Source organism: Equus caballus, chromosome 6, assembly GCF_041296265.1.
Source record: "Equus caballus isolate H_3958 breed thoroughbred chromosome 6, TB-T2T, whole genome shotgun sequence".
Taxonomy (NCBI): domain Eukaryota; kingdom Metazoa; phylum Chordata; class Mammalia; order Perissodactyla; family Equidae; genus Equus; species Equus caballus.
Window position 1 is genome coordinate 80,531,735 of NC_091689.1, and position 23,039 is coordinate 80,554,773.

General features: G+C 54.6%; 1 protein-coding gene across 4 annotated transcripts in view; it reads right to left on the reverse strand.

The window, feature by feature from the left end:
* Nucleotides 1-4,373: 4,373 nt before the first annotated feature.
* NCKAP5L (NCK associated protein 5 like) overlaps nt 4,374-23,039 on the reverse strand; it is a 29,629-nt gene continuing 10,963 nt past the window's right edge. Inside the window, exons 1-13 of one of the 4 annotated variants that reach the window (XM_023643515.2) lie at nt 20,191-20,399; nt 17,522-17,583; nt 16,280-16,438; nt 15,471-15,539; nt 15,323-15,361; nt 14,503-14,622; nt 11,636-11,749; nt 7,921-10,550; nt 6,797-6,959; nt 6,441-6,522; nt 5,831-6,139; nt 5,610-5,752; nt 4,374-5,261 (exon numbers count right to left, since the gene is read on the reverse strand). In XM_023643515.2, the coding sequence (XP_023499283.1) occupies nt 5,049-5,261; nt 5,610-5,752; nt 5,831-6,139; nt 6,441-6,522; nt 6,797-6,959; nt 7,921-10,550; nt 11,636-11,749; nt 14,503-14,622; nt 15,323-15,361; nt 15,471-15,539; nt 16,280-16,438; nt 17,522-17,583; nt 20,191-20,269 (4,182 nt within the window). In that variant the 5' untranslated portion in view covers nt 20,270-20,399 and the 3' untranslated portion in view covers nt 4,374-5,048. Of the gene's footprint in view, nt 5,448-5,609; nt 5,753-5,830; nt 6,140-6,440; nt 6,523-6,796; nt 6,960-7,920; nt 10,551-11,635; nt 11,750-14,502; nt 14,623-15,322; nt 15,362-15,470; nt 15,540-16,279; nt 16,439-17,521; nt 17,584-20,190; nt 20,400-23,039 lie in introns of those variants that run through there. The other 3 variants (XM_023643513.2, XM_070271347.1, XM_023643514.2) reach the window with 3 other exon arrangements.

Sequence of the window (23,039 nt, forward strand, 5' to 3'; positions counted from 1 at the left end):
GCTGTCTTCTCCCTTACTCCTTAGAAGAGTTGTCTATGCTCCAATTCTTCCTTTCTCATTTTCCCTTGAACCACGCCAAACAGCTTTCATTTCCATCAATGCTCTTGCTAAGGTCACCAATGACCTCCATGTCGCTAAATCCAAAAGACAATTTTCAATCCTCTTGCCAGACACGTCAGCATAATTTGATACTGATTCATCTTTCTTGAAACATTTTCTTCACTCATATTCCAGGACCCCACATTCTCTTGGTACCATATTTTCAGTCTCTTGTGCTTTCTTCCTCATTTCCTCTGACCTTGAAAGAAACGGACTATCCCAGAATTTAGGACTCAGACCTTCTCTTTTGTACTCCCTTGGTGATCTCATCCAGTCCCCTGGCTTTAAATAACATCCATATGTTGATGACTTATTAATTTATATCTCCAGCCTGGGCCTCTCTTCTAAACTCTCAACTTCTATAATCAACTGCTTACTCCACATTTTCCACTGGATGCTGTCCAACAGACATCTCAAATTTAACATGTCCAACAGTTAATTCCTGATCTTTCCTCCCCCAAGTCTGCTCTATCCACAGTCTTCCCCATATCACTTAACGCTAACTTCTTCCTACCAGTTGCTCCAAAAACCTTGGAGTTATCTGTGGCTCTTCTTCCCTCACGTCACTTACATGAGCAAATCTTGTTGTCTATGTGCCTCCACCCTGCAACAGGTCACCACCATTTCTCACTGCACTTACCCAAGAGGTCCACTATAGGTCTGTTTCCATGCTTGCCCTCTACGGTTTATTCTTATCCCGCTCTAGGGGCTCCCCATTTCACTCTGAATAAAAGCCAAAGTCCCTACATTGGGCTACAAGACTGCAGATCACTTACTCCTACCAAGTTGGCCGGGAATAAAAAGTTTGATAATACTCAGTGATGTGGAAGATAGTCCCATTTATACATTGTTGGTGAAGTGTAATTTGTTGATATCTATAAAAATTTAAATTAATCATGCTCTATGACCCAGGAATTCCATTTATAGGTATTTATCTTATGGAAATACACAAGCGGCCAAAGACATATATGCAGTGTTCTGCCACATTGTTTGTCATGGCAAAACAAAGAAACGTGGCACATCCATACAGTGGAAGACTGTGTATGATGATGGAGACTTACGGGCTTCAGAAAGATCTCCAAGATATATTATTAAGCGCTAGAAGCAGCAGCAAATCACTATCTATAGAATCATCTCATTGTCTAATAACAGGTCAACATAAACATCCTGTGTGTGTGTGCATTTAAAAAATGATTTGAAAGGTTACCAATCAACTTGGGTTATATCTGGGGAATGAGACTGGGAGTCGGACTATGAAAGAGACTCTTCTCCCTTGTATAGCATTCTCCTCAATCTCAATTACTTAAAAAAAAAAAAAAACTATTAACATGCACTTTTGTAATTTTGTATGTCTTTAATAACTGCAAAAAAGGTTTTAAAAACGTTATTTCCCAAATTCGGCTATCTTTTAAAAATATTCATTTAGATCCTTGAAATAACTGATACACGATTACAGAATGGAGGTATATATCTAGAGTCTGCTGCAGAGTATGATTATTTCTTTTTTAAAACTTTTTTTTGATAAGGAAAAGAAAATATGCTATTTGTAGAAAATCTAGAAAAGGGTAAAGAAGAAAATTAAAATCACCGGCAATCCAGAGAAAACCTGTTAACATTTTGGTACATTTCCTGCAAAAGGCAGGGTGCCCAAGTGAGGTGGGACCTGAAAACTTTTCATAGTCTTTTGCTGATGTCTCGATGCCAGCTGGAGGGAATAAAAGAGGTCTGGCAGTTTTGGTTTCCTTTCTTTGGGAAATTCAGCAAAAGGGGTCATACACAATGGTAAGGCAAGAATTCACACATTGTTCATGAAGAAAACAGTGAGGTTACCTTACTCCTGCAAGCAGATGTTGCAAACTGAGATACGAAGTATTCTGCCATAGTGAGGATCGGGTGGTCTTTGGGCCAAACCCTTCCTTGAAGTGCAAGGAGAAATAGGTTTCCCAGGAGTGTCTTTAACTCACCTGTGTGTCCCCATCCACAGAATTACTTCAGATGGAATATTCAATCCGTGTGGGGGGCAAACACAGTTATATGGGCTTATCTGGGCCCAGCACCCCTTAGTAGCACGCTGCAGCATTGAGGAAGGACTGCGGCCCACCTTGGAACAGTCAGTAGGGAAGGGCTGGCTCCAGGCACCAGGTGTGGCTGATGCTACCCTGCTCTGGTGACTAACACAGAGACATTTCCCCAGTCAGCCCACACTGCCCCAGGGGCCAAGGTGACACCTTGCATTTGCAAACACTGCAGAACAGAACCTGGCAGCAGACTGATCAGATCCTGGTAACAGTAAAATGGATGGATTCTTTGGTCTCAGCTTGTAGGAGGTGGAGTCCAGAGTCAAACCTACCATGCCAAGCTCCTTCCCGGAGAGGAAACAGAATAAATATCCTGCACGCAAACTATTCTGTTATAACAAGGAAACGAGGTAATACATCAGGTTCAAACAGAGAAAAGGGCTTGAAAAACCAAGAAATAAAAAGTCAGGAGAAAGATGCAGACTTTTCTGAGCCTGCCTGGCATGAGGCAGAGATTTGCAGCTTAGTAATATCATCCTTAAGCCCATAAAAGCAGAAGGGTCAGTGGGAGAGGAACCTGGAAGTAGAAGATGGAAGCAAGAAAATGAGATCCTGACATTAAAAACGAAGACATCTGATTTGACCCTTCTTTAAGTCTTGTTAGTTTCTTCAATGATGATATCAACCGAGGGAAGCAGGAGAGAAAGAGGCCAGACTGGGGGATGGGTAAGAAGTGCAGAGCTAAGGAGAAAGCTGGTCTGGCCCAACCTCCTAATCTTCCATAGGTGAGGAAAACCAAGGCTAGAGAAGGGATGCAACTTTCCCCACAAAAGCAGACTCAGTGGCTAAGACTCTTGACTTCCAGCCTCGTGCTCTCAAGCCGTGCCCATCAGAAGTGATCCACAGGCCAAAGGGGGAGGAAGAGACGAAAGAACTGGCAGAAGAAAGCAAAGCTACACATCCAAAAAGGACCCCCTTGGGCCAGGCTCCATCACTTCTCAGCCTTGGAAAACGATCAAATGTTTCTGAGCCTCCATGTCTTCATCTGTGAAATGAGGACAGTGCTTTCTCCAGCAGGGCTATCGTGGGGGTTAGGGATCAGGAGTCTGGCAGCATGATGGTGTTTATTTTAATGGGGGGGGAGTTCCTTCACAGCTCTCTGGAGCATTCAGGGGCTGGAGAGACACTCCTGGAAGAAGCTAATATAAAGGGAGACACTGGCACCTTCCCCACCCACAACCTTCCTTGGGCTTGTCAGAGCACAGGGTGGCATCCAGCAGTATAACTGAGTTGTGAATGGGCCCAGCACTACTCCCTGACCTCAGCTTGGCAAGCCTGTGGTACCAATACAAACCATGTGTGTAGCCACTACAGGACTTCCACCCCCACGATGACCTCTCCATAGGCTGGGACTATGCATGCAGCGTGCCGAGCATGCACGCTGTCCAAGGAGCCTCCAGACTGCGTCATGAGGAGGTGGCAAGTGTAAGTTACATCAGGTGGGTGCTCTGGACAAGTCACCCCACATCTTGCAACCTGGGCAGAAAGGATGCCTTCCTAGACCCAATGTGGCTGGCCAATGTGAGATGGGCTGGCTGCCACCTGGTTCACTTCAGGTCGTTGCTCAGCTCCACAACCCACAGGAAACTCAAGGGCTGGGGGCATCACAACCACCCCATGGCTTTCTTGTGCCATGTGGAGTCCAAAATAACTCCTGGAAGCCTAGACCCTTCTGCACAGCATTATTCCTGCCTCGCCTTCTTAACATAAGAATTTCAGAGCTAGGGGAACTTGTGGTTGAAATCCGAGGTATAAACACAGGCAAGATCTGGGGAAAGCCCAAAGTCTGAGGAGAGATAAGAAGGTGGCAACAGTTTGAGACCCAGTTGTGCTTAACTTCATTGCAAACAGGAGGCTACAGACACCTAACTGTCTCCCCTCTAACCCTGAAGCTCAGTTTGCATGTCCCCTGTACCTGGTACGTACGGGAGTTTGAAGTACATGCCCACAGGGCAGCCCAGGCTTCTGCCCCACCCAAGGGGAATCTCCCAGCCCCAGGTACCATTCCAGGCCTTAGCAGGCCCCACTTCCCCAACACCTTGTTACCTTCTGCAGCTCCCCTAGTCGGGGAGGGGCTGCCTCACAAGGGCACTGGGGCATAGTCTAGGTCCCCGGGGTCCCTCCCCCTGGTGCCCATGCAATCTCCACCCAACTATCCGTTCCTGAGTCCTCCCACAGAACAAGCTGAGTCAGGGGCAGGGAGGGGCCTCCATGTTTTATTAGGGATACGGCAGAAGCAGAGGCTGGAAGCAGAGCAGCCGCATTTTTAACAACAGATAAATTAACCGCAGTGCGGGATGGGGGATGGGAACTGGGCCAGATGCTTTAATATAAAAACAACAACAAAAAGACAGACAAATGGACCCCAAAGACACGGGGCAGGGAAGGGCAGCACCATCCAGACAGCAGGGAGGACCAGGGCAGACAGAGAGAGAAGGCAACTGGACCCCTTGCCCCCAAACTCCACCAGCACAGGGCCTCTGGGCTGGCCCCACGGGGGCACTGGGGCAGGAGGCAGCCAGGTTGGGCAGAGATGGCACGGCTGGCGGGCAGGAAGCCCAGCACCACGAGATGGCTCAGCCTGAAGTGGGAGCTGGGGGCTGGTACACAGCGGCCTTGAACCCCCAGTCCCTCAGAGGAATAGCCTTACTCCAGGTGAGAGAAGGGACCAAGGGTGGGGTCTCTCCCTGAGCTGAGAGCAGTCATCTCCTCAACAGCAGCAGTGGGGTGTGCCAGGGACCCCCTTCACATTCCTGTCCATCTGCCTGCTTGGTCCCTTCAGGAAAGGGCCTTGCTGGCCCCAGCATGAGGAGAACTGGTCCAGTCTGTGGTCTCCAACTCCAGAGAGGGGCCACGGTGTGGCGCAGCCCTTCAGCCCTGACTCCCACAGGAGGAGAGTGAGTCGTAGAGTGAGTCGCTGAGAGACTCCGAGGTCTCAAGTCCTGGGGGGCCCCCACTGGCCACTCTCCCTTCCTCGCCCATGTCCGATGTGCTGGGGGTGCGGCTACCCCCAAATGCTGGGCCCTGGGGCGTAGGGGCCGGGCGGCTGGGCTCCAGGCTCCGCTTGCGGTCCACGGGCAGGGCCTGGGAAAGGAGGGGCCGCTGGAGAGGAAGCTCCTCTCGCCTCCTGGCCCAGCCTGAGGCACTGGGCTCTGCCCACCTTGGGGGGCACTGCAGATGGGCCACCGAGGCAGGATGCACTTCAGAGGAGGCAGGCTGGAGGCACGACTGAGCACAGTCCCACCAAGGTTCTGGGAGCGGACAGCAACCCTTTCCCCAAGAGCAGTGTGAGAAGGGCAGGTGGGTGGGTGGTCCAGGAGCTGTCCCCTCAGCCCTCCCAGACAGGCTGTATCTCACTGCAGAAACTGGTCTCCCCATGTCATTCCCACCTGCCCTTCAGTCCTGATCCCTTTCCCCTTCAGCCATGCTCACCATAGGGGTCCTGGGAAGCCCCTCCAACTGTCGGGGTGGGCACAGGAAAGGGTCAGTGGAGCTGCCGGCTGCCCTCGCGTTGGGGAAGGTCCAGTTCTTGGCCAGCTGGACAGGAGGGGGAGGGCCTGGGTCTTCACAGGGATCTGTCCAGGGACAAGGGGAAGGTGGGTGGTGGTAGGTGGTGCTCCAGGGATGGCCCACCCCCCTGCCAGGACACTCACCGTCAGGACAGGTCTGATGGCCCCGGTGGCCCGGAGCAGCAGTGAGCAGTGCAGGGAAGGCTGGCATGCTGGGGTGCCGCCCGCTCACCAGCAGCTCCTCTATGCCCGGCACCTCACGCTCCAGCGTGTGGGCACGGCGGGGGACTTTGGTAAGGGGTGGGGGTCGAGCTGGGGGCACCCCAGGTGGGGGCTCCAGCCGTGGTGGCTTGGTCTTGGGAAGATTCTTGCTGGGGATCCCACTGCTGCCATGGTCTGGGGGCGGGAAGGTCCCAATGCCACTGTCCAGGGTTCGAGTCAAGGAGCCACAGGCTGGCGAGGGGAGGGTAAGTGAGTGATGTGATGCTGCATGTGGTGCAGGCTGCCTTCTTCCAGCTTCCTGGCCCAAGAGGCTGTCATCCCTGCCCTTCCCCGCCTCCCCTAGGCTTGGGAGGGGGCAAGGCAGGTACCCCTGAGAGCAGGGAGGGATTTATTCCTGTGCAGCCCCAGTGCCCAACTGGTGTTTGGCACCAAGATGACACTCAGGGCCTGGCACCTGCTGCAGTGAGAGGAAGGAGTGAAGTGGGCAGGGGGTGAGGGGCAGGTCCCATCCTTGGCCCCTGACCCTGCTGACCTGTGAAGTGTGAGGTGGGCACTGGCTCAGCCAGGCTGTCCTCCGAGGGCATCTCTTCCCGCCTCCCTGGCTCGTTGCTCGGCTGTGTGCGGTACAGGAGACCTCAGAGCTCATTTCTCCCCCGGCCCAAACCCCTCCGCAAGCTCTGCCAATAGCTCTGCCTGGAGTACGGGTCCGAGAGTGCCCGCAGCCTGCCAGCCCTCAGGAGGCCATCTCCCCTCCCCAGTCTCCCTCAGAGACTAGGAGTGCATCAAGCTGCTTCTAGGACCCAGGGAACGGGAGCCCTCCAGGGGGCAAGAGACCTGGCAGGACCACAGAGCCAGGCCCTCTACCCAGCCCCTGTCCCAAGAACCTACCTTCCCAGGAGGTTTTCCACAGCCCTGAAGAGGGCCCACCAGGCCATTTCGGGGCCCGCAGGCTGGCCAGGGGTTCTTGGGGTCAGAGGACACTGGCTGGAAATCGCCATACTCGGGTTTGGGCTCCCGCCAGCTCTTAGGTGGTAACTCCTTGCCATCCACCCTAGGGGCAGGGGTGGAGACGCAGGTGAGGGAGGCCTGGGTCCACCCAGACATTTCGGCCTCACTCCCTCCAATGGTGCTGGGCCGAGTGAGCACCCACGGCCCCCCGCCCCCGGGGAAGTCGACATATCCCTGGTGGTTGCCCCCATCAACCCCTCCAGACACTGGGAACAGGCAGAGACCCTAGGGAAAACCCCAAGGAACAGCAGGGGCAGGGGAGACGGAAGAACTCCCTCAAAGCAGTCCACAGTCGAGCCAAGGAATCTTTCAACAGTCTTTGCAGGTAGATGGCAGAGCCGGTGACATCCTGGCACACGTGGGACACACCCTGCCAGCCCCAGCTGAACTTGAACAGACTTGCTATCCAAGCCATACCCTACCTGGGGCTCAACCCCTGCATTCTGCCTCATCTGGCCCAGACAGAGCAACCCCAAGATGGGATGGCCCCGTCTCTAAACCACAGCTCCCACTGCTGAGTCTGTGGCAGGTACCAAAGAGCAAGACAGCAAGGGGACCATCCTTGTCGTATAGGATAAAAACCCCAGAGGAAGACCTTCACCAGCCAATGGTGAGGAACGGCATTCCCCTAACTACTGAGTGCAGGCACCTAGACAGGCTGCCTCACCTGACACTGGAGAGGATCCAGGAAAATGTGGACTGTTAACTCTTCTCAAACGAGGAACCAGGTCTCAGCAAGTCTGACATCAGACATCCAGAAAGGAGGGGAGCCAGCCACAAAGCCCCTGTCTCTGGTTCAAGCCCCCAATCTTTCCTCCAGGCCAGGCCACTAACCCCTAGATGCTTTGGTAACATTTTACTTGACCTCCTACTCCTTTTGACCTCTGTGAAGCCCAAGCTCCCAGGAAAGGTAGGCCCAGCCCCAGCCTCAGCCCCAGGTGTGCCCGTGAAAGGAAAAGTGCCCTCAGCCACGGAGCACCTGCTGATTGGTCCCAGACCCTCACCTGTTGAGCAGCTGTTGCATGAAGGTGTCTGCACCCTGGTACATGCCAGCTAGCTGGCCCTGCACCTGTCCCAGCGCTGCACTGGACCCTGGTGCTGGTCCCCCGGGCCGTGGCCGGGCCCTGCCGCTCAGGTAGGCCTTCTCTTCCTCTAGTGCCCGGCGCAAGTCTTCCGCCTTAGCCATTAGCTTGGAGATGTTCAGGCTCTCAGCCTCCAGCTTCCGGGCTTCCATCTTGACCTCCTTCCGGAGTGGGGAGCCCCCACTGGCTCCTTCCTTGCCCTTGGTGGCCTCCGTGCGCCGGTTCAGCGCTGGCAGCTTGCTCTTCTTAAGGCCGAACCAGCTGGCGATGCTGCTGGTGTTGCGGTGCTTGGCCTCGGCGCCTGGTGCCCGCTCCTGGCCCTGGAGCCGCAGCACATTCTCCTCAATGCCCTTCATCACCTTCTCCTCGATGGCCGAGTGTGGGGCCCGCCCCTCAGGGCCTTGGCTTGGGTCAGCAGTGCCAGGCACTGGGGGCGTGGACTGGCCTGTGGTACCACCACAGTCTGCCCAAGGTGGGCCCTTCCCCTTGTCAGGCTTGGGGGGCTCCTTGGTGCCAGGTGGGGCCACAGGTCGGGGTGTCACCTTGGTGGGTGACTTGGAAGGTAGCTTTGTAGGGCTGCCATGGGGGCTCTTATTGGGCTTGCCGAGGCTGGGGGCTGAGGTGGGCACTTTGGCAGGGGTGCGGGGTACCTGGGGGCACAGGGCCCCTGCCAGCCGGCTCTTGGCCAGCTCCACTTTGGTGAGGCAGCTCCTTGGTGAGACAGGCTCCAGGTCGACCCGGGCCCCCATGGAATGGGAGGAGTAGACTCGGGCCCCAGAATCCCCCAGAAGCCCTGGTTCCTGCTGCTTCAGGCTGCTTGTGCCTAAGGCCACTGCCCCCCGCAGGGCCCCCTTGCCTTCTGGCTGCTCAGGGGGCCTAGGGGCAGAGGGCACCATGTCTCCAGTGCTCTCCCCTGACCTCCCTGCTCCCCGGGCCTTCTCGGTGCCAGGCCTGGCTGGCACCCCATTCTTCTCTGGGATCTGGGGCCCCTCGGGGCCAGTCTTCAGTTTCCCCAGGGCTGCCAGTCTGTCCCGAAGAGGTGTGTGGCCAGCATCCCCAGGTCGCCGCCCTGCCCCCTGGCTGGGCTTCTTAGATGAGCTGCCTGGGGTCCTGCGGCCAGGATGGGGAGATTCTGAGCCTGCCTTATCCAAACTCTTCTCCTGGGTGCTCCCATAGGGGCAAGATTCTGGGAGGCAGGGGCTGGGGGGCACTCCAGGGCTCCTGAGGACCTCAGGGGCCCGTGGCACCTCCAGAGTTAGCTGGGGGTAGGTGGGTACCTGCAGTGGGGATGGAGGTGGCTCTGGGGAAGGCCCCCTAAAGGTGCTCCGGGAAAGGTCCAGGATGTTCTCATAGCAGGGAGACACCACTGGTCCTGGGGATAGTGTGGCAGACAAGGCTGACTGGGGAGGTCTGAGCTGCGCAGAGTCCGGGGTTGTGGAACAGGGTGAAGGGCTGGTGGGCAGGCCCTGCGCCCCCTCCGGGGACAGTTCTCCTCCACCCAGACCCCTGCGGGCCAGCAGTGGGGAGGGGCTGCCATCTGAGCCACTGTTCCGGCAGGGGATTCGGGAGTTCCGGGGGAGCTGGGGGCTGAGCTGGGGGCCTCCTGGGCTGGGGACCTTCTCCGAGGCTGGAGGCAGCTTTAGAAATTTGAGACCTCTGGCTGGAGAGGGCAGAAGGGCTCCCTGGGCTTCCCCAGGAGAAGGGGGGCCCATCTGGAGCTTGCTTTTCACCTGAGATGAGGAGTGGGGGTGGCCAGGCTGTGAACCCAGGGGGGCATCCCCCGCACCCATGAACATGCTGAGGAAGGGGAGGGGCCCCTGGCCCTCTGAGGTAGCACCAAAGCCCGGCCTGTGGACATCTGGGGTACCCCCACCCCAAGCTGACTTGGGGAGGCCTTTGGACTTAGACAGCTGTGGGGGCCCCTGGTCTGGGGAAGATGGCTGCCCGGGACCTGGGTGGTCCCTGTTGAGTGGGCCTGCAGCCCCGGCCAAGAAGGCCTGTAGGTAAGACTCAGTGTCCTCAAGGAGCTGGCCCAGGTTCAACTGTTTGCGGGCCAGGGCCCCAAGCAGGGTGTCGGGGCTGGGTGCCTCATTGGGGTCACCTGCCTCATCAGAAGAAGAGGAGGAACTGCTTCCCGGCGCACAGGGCGGGCCAGAGCTGGTGCCCTGGGCCTGGGGAGAGCCCCTGCTAGGGCCCCAGGGCCGCCCAGCACCCTCTTCTTCCCCCAGATACCCCAAGAGGCGCTCCCAGTGCAGCAGGCCTCCCAGGCTACCAGGACCTAGTAGCAGGTAGGGGGCCCAAGGTGAGGGTTCAGGCTGGGGAGGGCCACACAGCTCGCCATTGATGGGCTCCGGGGAGCCAGGACCCTCGCCTGGAGGCTGCCAGGGGGTGGCAGGTGAACACAGAAGCAAGGGGTCAGTCTCTTCCAGGGCTCTCAGCACCTCCAGGATCTGGGCTTTCTTTCGAAGGAATGGGGAGAGGGCATCCAGCGCTGGGGGTGGGGCAGCTGGGGGTCCCGGGCCCCCTGGCCGCAGCTGCTGCTCCCAACATACCTTGGGGGAGAAATGGCATGAGAAGGAGACTGTGTGCAGGCCCACGATGTGGGCTGAGTGTAACAGAGCTGGCCTGGTTTTGTCTGTGTCCCCAAAAGGAATTGCCAGCTTCTGGGATATGATGGCTCAGCTTCCTCAAGGGTTGCTGAGACCTGGTCACCACAATTCTTTTTCTTGACATAGCTGGGGTTGGGTGAGCACCCCACCTCCCTTCCTGGTTATCCCAGCCCCTGACCCCTTTCCTACTACTGTTAGGGTCAGCAGGGCTAGCCACCTACAACCCTGACATCTTTGTTCGCCCCAGGGGAGAGAGGCATGTCCATTTTTCAGGCTCCAGAAAGAAGACAGAGACTCCATAAGGGGATGTGGTGTGGCCAAGTCCTAAGTCAGCTACTGCAGCCAACCCAGGCCCTCTGAGGTCAAACAGCCGTCCTGCTGACCTGATCCCCGTGGAGAATGACTCCACTGCAAGTACCTCCCTGCTTCTGCCTGCCCCTTCTCTGGCTCAGTCCAGTCTGACATAGTGGTTAATTACATGGGCTCTGCAGCCAGACTCTGTAGGTTCAAGTCCCAGGTCTACCACTTAACTAGTTATATGACCTTTGGGAAGTTATTTAACCTCTAAGCTCCACAGTATCATCTGTAAAATGGGATGGTAATTATATTCAACTTCATAAAATAAGAAAAACCAGAGAGACAAAAGAATAAATGAATAATACTTCTGGACTTGGATAAATAAATATGTATACAAGTAGAAATTCATGCCAAAAATTACAAAAAAAAGATAAGATAAATGGTGTCCAGATGTTCAGCACAGTGCCTGGCACAGAGTAAGAGCTCAGGAGGGTTAACTAGGAGTCTTACTGCAGTACTAACGCCTTTGCTGCAAAGGCCCGCGGTTGGGGGCGGGGATCTGTTTTTCTGGGTATGAGGCTGACAGCTGAGGGCTCACACCCAGCCTGGACAAGAATCTGTGCACCAGGAAGCAGCTCTTCCCCTGGGATTCGTTAGAAAACAGCAATGGAGTACCAACTGACGAACCTGTGGCCAGCAAAGCCACAGACCACCGTGCCCAGCCCTCCTACCTCTCTCTGCCCAGCACAGTGCCCCAGAGGCAGTGAGGCGGCCGGTCCCTCGGCGGAGCTCAGGGAGGGAGAGGCTGGTGGCTCTGATGGTGGCTGGAGTGGGGTGAGTGGGATCTGCAGGGGAGAGGCAGCGTTAGCATGGGCGCTGTCTGTTCCGGGTCCCTATTCCCTCACGAAGCTAGGCCTTCTCACCCAGGGGCAGGAAAACGTCCTTCCAAGTCTGTCCCTTCAAGGACATCTCCTGGCCCAAGGTGTGGCTTTCACCACTGTCCCCACCACTTGGTCAGAGGAGCCTTGGGAGACCACAGCACAGGCAGACTGAAAGAGCACAAGGCCAGGCGGCAGGGAGGTGGGACCGGTCGGGGGCTTCAGAGAAAGAGGAGTGCCCCTGGCCAGAGGGTGGCGGCAGGCCTAACCTGGGTGCCCATTGTGACTGCAGGACCACCCTGCTTTTCTGTGGGGTCTCGTCCTCTATTACAGAGAGGGCGAGCCTCGAGACCTGTTCCTGTTCTGATTGTCTGTGACCGCAGCATCACAGGGATGGCTGAGACCAAAGGAAGAGGCCTTTGTTACTGGGGCCTAGAAAAGAGACGGTGGAAGTTATCACTGTCTCCCCTAACTGGTCTCATGTAAAACCCGTACTCTGAGGATTATGAAGGTAGTATTTAATCGTGGGTTACACAGTACCTAAAAATGTCATTTCCCTTTCCTAGGCAACTCCACTAGATACAAGTCAGCTTTAACCCTCATTCTCCACAGCATTTAAACCCTGTCTCTGTGGGTCTCTCAGCCTCCCCTCCAGCCTGGCCATCTGCAGATGCTCCTGCAGCCCAGATCCTCACACCTCTGGCCTGGACGCTGCTCAGCATTTCACTCTCCCTGACCTGGTTCGGTGGCTTTTCAATCTCCTGTGAACAAGGCAGCCTAAAGCATTTGTTTCTTTTTTTTCCCTAAAGCATCTTTGTGTTCAAAGCCTCCTATGCCCGCCCACTGCCTGTGGGGACAAGTCTGAACTCCTCTGCTGGTATTCCGGCCTGGCTGGCCGGGTCTTCCCTGTCTCACTCAGCTCCTTCACATGTCCTTTGTTCCGGCCCAGCTGAATAGCTTGCTGTTCCCTGCTCCGTTCCTTCCACAGGGAATCCCTCCTCCCCAACCCCTACTCCACTCTTTTTAAATCTCCCGTCCATCAAGGCCCAGGTCCAATGTCTCCTCCTAAGGGGAACTCTCCCCAGCCCATCTCTGATGGCCTCTCTCCCCTCTGCACTCCTAGACTGCACTGGCACACCCTGCTTTGTACTATGGCTGTCTGTAGACCTGCCTCAGCTCCCAGCAGGCCCAGCCTTCAGGGGTATGCTTGCTCTGCACAGGGCACAGCCGTCCAATTCAACGTGTGTTGGCAAAGGCAGTGCTCACAGGAAGAGCTTAATTACCATTTGCCCAATGGAGCTTTTGTCCTAGCAAAGCACCACTTGGGAATAACATTAATAATGAAAAATAGCTGCCAATTATCCACTATCTACTATGGGCCGATTACTATATATTATCTCATTTAATCCTCAGAACAACCTGCAAAATGGGTATTTTAATCTTCATTTATAAGGGAAAAACTGTGGTTTGTAAGGTTAATTTACCCAAGGTCACACAACTAAAAATTAGCTAAGTTAGGGACTCAGCCCAAGCTTCTCTGAGGCCAGGGTTCATGCTCTTTCCATGATGTCATATTACCTCTGGGGAAGATAAATCTATTACCCCAAACCTCAAGATGTCCCAGAATTCATTTAAGTAAAAAAATCAGTGATTTAAGGATGATCTACACCTCTGTTATCACCAGTCACCGAGGACGGGGTGAGCTCAGCCAGTGTGCTCAGGCCTCTGGGGCTGCCAGGGTGAACCCTGCAGCAGGGACAGACCAGGGCCCGCAGAGCCACCAGGTCAGTGCGGTGGATTCAGACCCAGCTCTGCGCCGGCCTGGTGGATGGGGCTCCAGAAAGGCCATGGTGACGAGGCTTCCTTTGCCAGGTGTCAGGCTTCCCAGGGAGCTGAGAGACATCCTGCTCAGAGTCTGGGGGCCCAGAGCTGCCTGGTTTGCATGGGGCAGACACACAAATCCAGATAGATACACACAACGTTGGCAGGGGTCGGGGGCAGGGGTGTGCTGGTTGACCCCTCAGAACCTGCTGTTTACCTCAGGTACCTGGAGCTGCTCCTGATCCTCCCACCTCTATGTCTTACCCCATCCTTGGGGCTTCCTGACAGAGTGACCCCCAAGTGACATCTTAACTGAGCCCAAGATCCATTCCCAGTAGCCTCCCGCTTCTCCCGGGTAAGGCAGGTGTCAGGGCTAGAAGCAGGACCCAGCGTCTGCGGCCATGCCTATGTGTTGGCAGGCGAGCATTTGCAGCTACGAGCACACACAGGGCTCCAGGGTGAAGTGCCTTTCCTGACCTCTCTGTGACACCAAGCACTGGGCTCTTACACCCGGCCCCACCCCTGGCCAAGAAGAGGCAATTCAGTGGCCAAAGGGGCCACTTGGGAGCTTGAAATAACTACGTTTTCAGCCTCCACCCATCTCCCCACACAGGGCGGGAGCAAGCAAGAACCTTCTCGGTCAACAAGAAGGGATGCCACTCAGCTGGGTGGGGAGCACTTCGGGGGGACAGCTAAGCCTGAGGGGACTTAGGGAGTTTCCCCCATCTAAGGCTCAGATCTATCAGGCTAGGTGGGCCTTCCCTGGCTGGGGAGGAACAGGGGAATGGCTGACAGCCTGCTTCTACAGGTGTCTTGGAGAAAAGACCGTGATGCTGATGGGGCTGGGCTGGGGCAGGAAGCTGAGCTATGGAGAGGGAAGGGGAAGTGCTTGAGCCCACCTGAGGGAGGGAGCCCGTCGTGAGCTGAAGCTTCTGCTGAAACAGGGCGCTGAGCATCTGGTTCTGCCGTTCCAGGTCAAACACCCTCTTCTTCAGCTTGATGCACTCCTCCCGCAGGTCCTGCCGCCCGCCCAGGACGTGCAGGAAGACAAAAAGAGGATGTGAGGAGAAGGAGAGTGGTCCTAGCACAGTGCCCTTCATCAGAGCAGCGGGCCCTTCTCCTGCAACCTCCTTCTATGATGGAGCTGAGCCTGCCTGTCTCTGTAGCCATCACATCTTCTGGGGATGATAAATTGTCTCAAGTTTACCACCCCTGGTGGGAGATAAAACTCATTCCCTTCGGCGCCTTTCCCATTCCTGGAGCCAACCCCCTACCTCTTAGAAACCATACATCAAAGAAGGGCCCATATGAGGCAGAGCAGGGGGTCAGAGTGGCCCAGATGTCAAGAAGCTACCCACAGTACTTGAGTAGATAGATATTCAGATGACACCCTATGCTCACAATATCATTGCTGTCAGGGCCATCACAACCTGGAGAAACCAGCTGGAGCCAGGATAAGGGAAGGATTCAGCTCAAATCAAAGTCACCATAACTCAGAGATCTGGCCTTACCTAGCCCTCCCCTGCCTCCAGGTAGAACAGTATGGACTTGTCCAAGGCGGGGGCGGGGGCTTCACTGGAGTTGCTAATAGGCCATTTCCACCAAGTCCCCTCCTCTTGCCCCTAGGTGAGCAGACTCAGGGATCCCCAGGAAGGACCTCCCCTGCTGGACCCAGGGCATCTGGGCTAGGAAGTGAGAATGTCTCCCGTGGCCACTTACCTTTTGGTTCAGCAGTGCCTGCACCACGTGGTTGGCAACCTGGGGACAGAAAACCCCGAGGCAGAGCTGTCAGCCAATGCAGCCTCTGCCTGGAGCAGACAAGCCATGTCCCCGCCCCAGCATCAGTCCCACTACAGACCCCACAGACCTCATCCAGACAGCGCTCATAGGTCTCCCGCTGGTTTTCGTTGGCCTGGGCAAGTGCTGAGTTCTCTGCCTGCAGGAGGGAGCAAGAGGGCAAGAAGGAGGCTATAGGATTGTTCTTCCTCCAGGGCAAATTGATTTTGGGGAAGGGAGAGCCAAGAGTCTACTACCTACACCCCTGCGCCAGCTCTTGGCTCTGGTCGGATTCTGCCATGGGGAGGCCTGCAGAGACGGACTGAGGGCATCAGGCAGGCAGAGCTGAGATGGGGATTCTGTAAACCCCAATCTCAGTCAGTGAGGTTGGAGGGGCTGGAGAGACGCAGTGGCCAGGAGGAATTAAGGTGGGAGGTGCCAAAAGTAACCCTTATTTCCCTGGGGAGAAGGCAGAGGAGGCTGGAGGCAGGAGGGCAGGGTATCAAGAATGTGGCAAAGGGCCTAGTTTAAGGATCCATGCCCTTGTCCCTCAACTCCTGAGTCTCGCGTCATCCAAACCCTTCTTCCCGGGGCCTCTGTGACCACTCCTTTCTTGGAGCCAGAAGGGGCATGAAATTGGGGGAGAAGATGGGTGAGGGAGACGTTTGAGGGCTAGGACAGCTCCACTCTGTACATGCCTCTTGTCCTGAGCTGGCACCGGGTTGGAGAGCTAAGAGCAAGGAAGGGCTTGTTGGAGGAGCTCTGCTAAAGAAATGTTCAGCTCTGCTCCAGCCTGGCAAAGCGGACTGAGATGAAGGTCCACCCACACCCAAAAACCCCACAGCAAGCTCCCCAGGGCTCTGGCCAGCACCGCCACCCCGACCCTGCCCCGTGCCTCACCTCCAGCTCCCGCAGTCGGTGCAGGAGCTCCTGGCAGGTGCCTGGCTCCATGCTGCCATCACCACCCTCTTCTGACCTTGGGTTTCCTGGACTCCCGGCTGGCTGGTCCATGGCCTCCGACATCAGGCCGTGGGAACAAGTGAGAGAAGCCCCGGCAGGCTACTCAGGGCACAGGGAGGAGGTAAGCGGAGGAGAAGGACAAAGACAAAACTTGTCAGTATTCTTGGAATTTAGATCAGTGTGACCAATGTGCCACAGACATTGTAACAACTCAGGGTCAGGCTAAGACTCTCCAGTCACAGGAGAGACACAAAACACACTCTTCCCATCTTAAGAACAAAGACCACTGTTTTATAAACCCCTATAACTGCACTCACCCTATCACAGGTCACAGAGACACTGCCAGGAGATGAGAAACCTGAATTCTCCGCTGAGATTGGCCTCAGACTGGCACAGTGTATCCTCTCTTGGGTACAGTGGGAAGCGGCCCGGGCCTCCGAGGCTCCCTGCTTCCAGCAAGGCCCCAGTGGACCAGCCTCTTTGTGCATGCTGGTCCCTCAGGAGGAGTCTCTTGACACCCTCCCCCGGCTCTTTCCTATTCATGCTTCAGGCCTCCCACCCTCGTCTGGGTCAGGTGCCATTCTTGCACAGTTTGCTACTGTCTCCCCCAAACTGTCAACTCTGTGAGGGCAGGGACATTGTATTCATGTCACTGTCCAGACTCAGACTTCTTGGTGTGATTCCTGGTGCGTAAGAGACAGACTGACGACTAAACGGACTAGTTTATCATCAGCTGAACACAACACAGCCAGGGTTCTGACCTGATTTGTGTTACGTGATCCCCCAACCCCACCAGACTGTTGCCATAGTTACTGGCTTTACCTGACTAGTCTTCATCTTCCATTTGAGTTTCAATTTCTCTCCTAGAGGAAAGCACTCATTTCCTTCTTTGGCACAAATATTGTAGGAATTTCCAGTAGATGGGAAACCCTTCCTAATGTAAAAGGGTGGAGGCCTCCAGTCCACCATCGACTACTTGCCTCCCTGACTCATCGAAGCCCCCACAAAAGAGGCTTTGCGCTTTTGGACCAAGGAAGGGAGGAGCCCTCCGCAGCTCACCCACCAGGCATCTGAATGCTCTCTCCTCCGTCCTCACAGTGGGGCACAGGGGATGCCTCTCCCACCCCAGCCCTCCTCCTCCAGTCCCCACCACCAGCATGCACAGGCTCCAAAGCCCCTCACCTGTCTCTGCCTCCTCACCCAGGCTGGCACACTCACTCTAGTAGCCAGAATGGTCACCTTGCCTGTGGAAAGACAGAGGCAGATGATGTCAGCCAAGCATCCCACAAGCATTTATCAGGTTCTTGTTGCGTACCAGGTGCTGGGCCACTGGGATGAACAAGGCAGAGAAAGCGCTCCCTTTATGAAGCTTCCATTCTACTTGAGGAGGCAGACAAAACACTGATAAACCAATGAACATACGTCCGGTCCCAATAAGGCACTGAGAGGTGACAGGGAAGCAGAGACCTGAATGAAGTCTGGATGAGATCCTGGAATGGGAAGAGCATTCCGGGCAGAGGAAAGAGCCAGGGCAAAGGTCCCCAGTGCTCAGCCAGAAATCACTCAGATAACAGACGGGAATGAACAGCCACACACGGTGCTTTGCGGTCCTTCTCCAACATACACTGCCTTCTTTAATCCTCCTAACCACAAAGGGAGTTAAATGCTATTATCAACAGCTAGAATTGACAGGAGGAAACCAAGGAACAGGAAGTTACACTCACATACACTGAGTGTATCCTGAGTGCCAATCAGCATGTTGGCACGTTCTCATCCACTGTTGCATCTGATTCTCCTAAACACTTTGTAAGGAGGGACGCCAACCTGGTGAGGACGCAGGCTCTGGTAGCAAAGGACACTGTCCAAATCATACGGCTGGTTCACCAAGCACTGGACAGGCCTGACTCTCCCCCTTCGTATGCAGCCTCTCTGTACACACAAGTTGTACTAGAAACTCCTTACATTCTGTGAGCTCCCTACAGTCCCAGGGCTCCTGGAGGTTTGCAGGTGGACAGATCTGGGAGAGTCCCAGCTCTACAACATCTGCTTCCTCCTCTGTAAAATGGGGTTAAGAATACTTAGCCCAAAGGGCTGTTGGAGGATAAGATGAGATACTGTATATAGAGTGTCAACAAATGGAGGCTTCTCATACTATCACACCCTCACTGAGGCGCAATGTAGTCTGGCCTCGGAGCCTGCTGCCACTCCCTCTGTTCACCTGCACGCGGACCCTGAGTCCCAGGCCCCTCACCCTGGGGTCTCAGCCGTAGGGGCAGCTGAGCATCTGAGAGCACTGCTACCCCGCCCTGCCAGCTCTCCAGCCCCAGGGCCATCCCAGCCTTCACTCTTCTCTGCCTGACACCCCAGAGAGAAAGGCTAACAGCAAAGCGGGAGAAGCTTCTTTCTGAGTGAGAGAGTGTGTGTGTGTAGGCGTGTACCACAGTGGGAAGGGGGCTTCTGAAAACTAGAGGAAAAGGAAAAACTGTGTAATACTTATTTTTAATACTCCAAAACAATGTGAAGTCCTTTGTTATTTTAACATCATAGAAATGTATCGAGTATAACTTCATTTGCTCATAACATTATTATGTTCAATATATTTAGAAATGGACAGGCCTGGAAAAAAAAGAATTCACTAAATATCCTCCTTCCTAGACATACAAATGGGGCTTAAAATAAAAAAATAGGGGTTACAGACATCTCAGGGTACTTCCACCATTTGACCAGTTCCACTGCACCCACAACGCTCATCTCTGGGCCTCCGGCCTCTTGCTCCCATTGCTCTAGGAGAGGCCTGCCCCTGTGGGTCACTAGCTTTCCCTGAATCCCCTCGCGCTCATTTCCCCAAAGGACACTTCCAGGGAGTTGAAGGGTTGGGGTACGGGAGGGAGTGCTGGAGAGAGTGACAGAAAAACGTTGGGAGGGTGAAGGAAGCGGGTGGGATGAACAGGGCAGTGTCCAGGGGCCAGAAAGAGAAAAAGATCCTGCTGGGGAAAGCCCAGGTCTTATGTTCCTCACACAACAAACACAAACCAAACTAAGGGTCAAGGTGGTTAGCAGAATACCTTTTCCTAAAGAAATAAAAATAAAAAAGCATCCAGGTTAGGCATGAGGCCCAGATTTCGAGGGCTGGCTGTGGATTATGCAGGTGTAGCTTTATGTGTCGAGGAGGGCGGGGACCCAAAACACCCGACAAAGCCAACCACTGCCACCCTCCCAATCTGAGCCCCTGTGGGCCCCAGGGCAGGGAGGCCTGAATCACACTGTGATCTGGGGGAGACCCTCCAAGTGATAAGCCACCCAAGAGCAACAGTTCTGTCCTGTGGGTCTGTCTCTGTATCCCCAGCTGGGCCCAGCAGAGGCTCCGGAAATGTCGGCTGAAGGCAGGCTGTGACTCAGCCCGACTTTGGGGAGAAGTTTTCTGCCGTCAGCTGAGGTGGTCTGGCCAACTCAGGACAAGGGGCCTTCTCTGTGTCTGCAGGGCCACAAGCAGAGGACAGGAAGCTGTCAGCCTGGACTGTTGAAGAAGCCTGCATTTAAACTTGGCACTGGGGAGGAGCACGCTGTGAGCAGGACACAGTTTGAGTTCAAGATTTCTGTGGTAAAAGAGAAAACTGCCTGCATCTTTATGGAATATTAAGATTCAGAGAGACACCAACACCTTCAGCTCCCAGTCTGAGCCTCATTAGGAATTTGGTCCCTCAGAGTCTGAGTTTTCCGCCTAAATCTCATGAGAAAAAAACCACCCAGGTCAGTTCCCTAGTGGCTGTCCCTGCTGGGTGTCAGTGGGGCCACTCTCCCCAGAGGCCGAGCACCCTCCTCCTCCCTTGGGCCCCACAACTCCTACTCACAGCTTCTGTGCTCAGGCCCACCTGGGGCCCGGGAAAACCCCTGGCCTGGGGTTTTCAGGATGGCCCTGGTTTCAAACATTCCTCCAGTGGTCCCGGATGTTGGATGCTGGGTCTAGAAGGCAGGATGCTGGCCAGGCTGGGTAGAGATGGAGCTGCAGAGGGTGGGAGCTCTAACTTGAACTGGTGGCTTCTCCCGCCAGAACTGCCAACGGGCAGCCCCGCCCCTCACAAAAGCCTGATTCAGAGGGAGGTGACCTCAGTGCCGAGAGGAGGGAGGGAGGGGAAGGGAGGAAGAGCAGAGTCTCTCTGGCCCTCCTTCAGAGGGGGTGGAGGGCAGTCTGTGAGTGGCCAGGGACAGGGAAGGGGGAACAGCTGCTCAGGGGTCTCTGGGTAACCTGGGGACATGGCTGGTTCAGCCCAACCACTGAGTGAATCCAGGTGACCACTATCTCTTCAGCCCAGTCAGTCACCTAGGCTCCACGAGATCTGACTGTCCTGGCCTTTCCGTCAGCCAGATCAAAGGAGTAGGGGCTACAGCTCCTACCCCCTCCCTAGCCAGGGCACAGGCAAGACCCCTCCCTGAACTGGGAGTCCAGACCTGGCAAGAAGGGGCCAGAGAGGTGGCAGCAAGCCTGTCCTCCATGCTCCCTTACCCAGGCCCTTAGCCAAGGCCTTCTGGCCCTCATGAGCCCCTCACTCACCAGCTGTTCCCCCTAGAGTCCTCTAGGGAGAGAAGCCAGGGACCAGGGGGTGGGGGAGGGCTGGGCAGCTGTGGGAAGGCAGAGATGGAAAAGCTCACTTTAATAACAGAATCATCCGTAACACCAACCGTTTCCCCCTTGGCTCCCCCCGACCTCCCAGCTGTTTTCTGGAATCCCTGTCACACCCAAGAGTCCACTTGTAAACAGCAACTTCTGCACCCACGGCAAACACTCCTTTCTAGACAAGATCAGCCCTGGGCTGCCACGGGGTGTGGGGAGGGATATAAGGACAGAGGCCTCAGGCCATTCCTGGCCTGAAAGTGGCCACCTCAATCCCTGGCCAAAAGCATCTTTTAGTCCTAAAAATTCTAACTGGTCTCCTTCCCCCTTGGGGAAAGAGGGCAGACGAGAATTTCCTTCCCTCCTCCTGACAACTGGCCCCAAGACACAATAGCCCTTCTGAGAGGCACGTGTCCATGGGGAAGGGGCCCACTGCATCCCCCCCTCCAACTTCCTCTGCACAGGCACTCCAGGAACTCCACAGCATGGTGTGGGTTCTTTCAAACAGACAGTAGCATCAGTCTTCTGCCAAAGGCTTATAGATTTCAACACCCTTATCTCTCCTCTCGGATCCTTCACGTGCCCTGTCCACAGCATAACCCAACAACAAAAAAAGCAGCTGCTAGCTTGTATAGGCCAGGGGCTCTGACACAAACACAATGGGTTTATTTATAGGGCCACACGCCAGGGGCTCTGCAGCCAAGGGTACTGGAAAAAGCCTCAGACCAGAAGGCACAAGATTTAGAGTCTAGTCCCAACACTGTAATTTACCCGCTGTGTGACTTCAGGCAAATCACTCAGTCTCTCAGGGACAAGTTCCTTCACGCCAAGTGGAGGCTGTCCTGGAACAGTGATTCTCAAAGTGTGGTCCAGGGACCCTGAGGCCTTGCAAGGAGTCCACGGGGTCAAAACTATTTTCCTAACACTACTGAGACATTATTTGCCTTTTTAACTCTCGTTCTGTCATGAGTATATAGCGGCATTTTCCAGAGACTATGTGACATGTGGTATCACACCGAATGAATACAGAAGCACATACGAGAACCCAGCCGCTCTCATTAAGTCAGACAGGACAGATTTGCAAAAAGGAAGGAGAAGGCCATTCTTTTCACTATTTTTTTTTTGTTTTGGAAAATACATAATTATTTTTCATAAAATACATTAACATGTAATGGATATATTATTATTTTTAAATGAACTAATTAAATGTTTAAAACTCTCGGTTCTAATTTATATGACAGTAAATGTCAATACCCATATAAACCAAAGCTCTTTGGGGTCCTCAATTTTTAAGAGCATAGAGGGGTACTCAGGCCAGACAGTTTGAGAATCACTATTCTAGAACAGTGCTGCCCAGCAGAACTTTCTGTAATGATGAAAATGTTTATTTTGTGCTGTCTAATATTGTAGCCACTAGCCACGCGTGGCTACCGAGCACTTGAAATGTGGCTCGTCCAACCGAGGAACTGAATTTTAAATTTAAATAGCCACATGCAGCCAGTGGCCACTGTACTAGACAGCACAGTTCTAGAAGATGCCTGGGATTCCTTCCCTTGAACATTCTAGGTCAATGCTTCTTTCCACATTGTCTAGAGGCTGGGGGTAGGAGAGGACAGGACTCGACACTCACTCCTGTCCCCAGGCTTTTGCTCACACTATTTCTCACTCTTTCCTCACCAAAGGAAAGCCACCTCAGCCAGATCGTCAGTCCTGCCTGGCACCCCTACCAAGGCCAACTGTTAGGCTGTCTCCTTCTCTGCAATCACTACTTCACACCCTCTCCACTCTCCTCAAACTTCTGGCCTATCACCTCCCCTCTTGTTTCCTGAGGATGAAAGCCAGCAGAGGGAAAATCCCCTCAAATCTCCTGCCACCATACTCCCAGCCCCACAGGAATCCCCTGTACACCCTCATCTCCTCCAGTTCTAGCAGAGGGGCCGCCCTCTTCCCAGGCAAGGCCAGTCCTTCTCGCCCCAGTCCCTCCCCATTTATTCTTCAGTATCTACCTCCTGAAGGGATCTTTCTCACCTGCCTTTACAACTTCTCAGGTGTCTTTCATCTTAAAATAATTTTCCCCTGACATTTCTT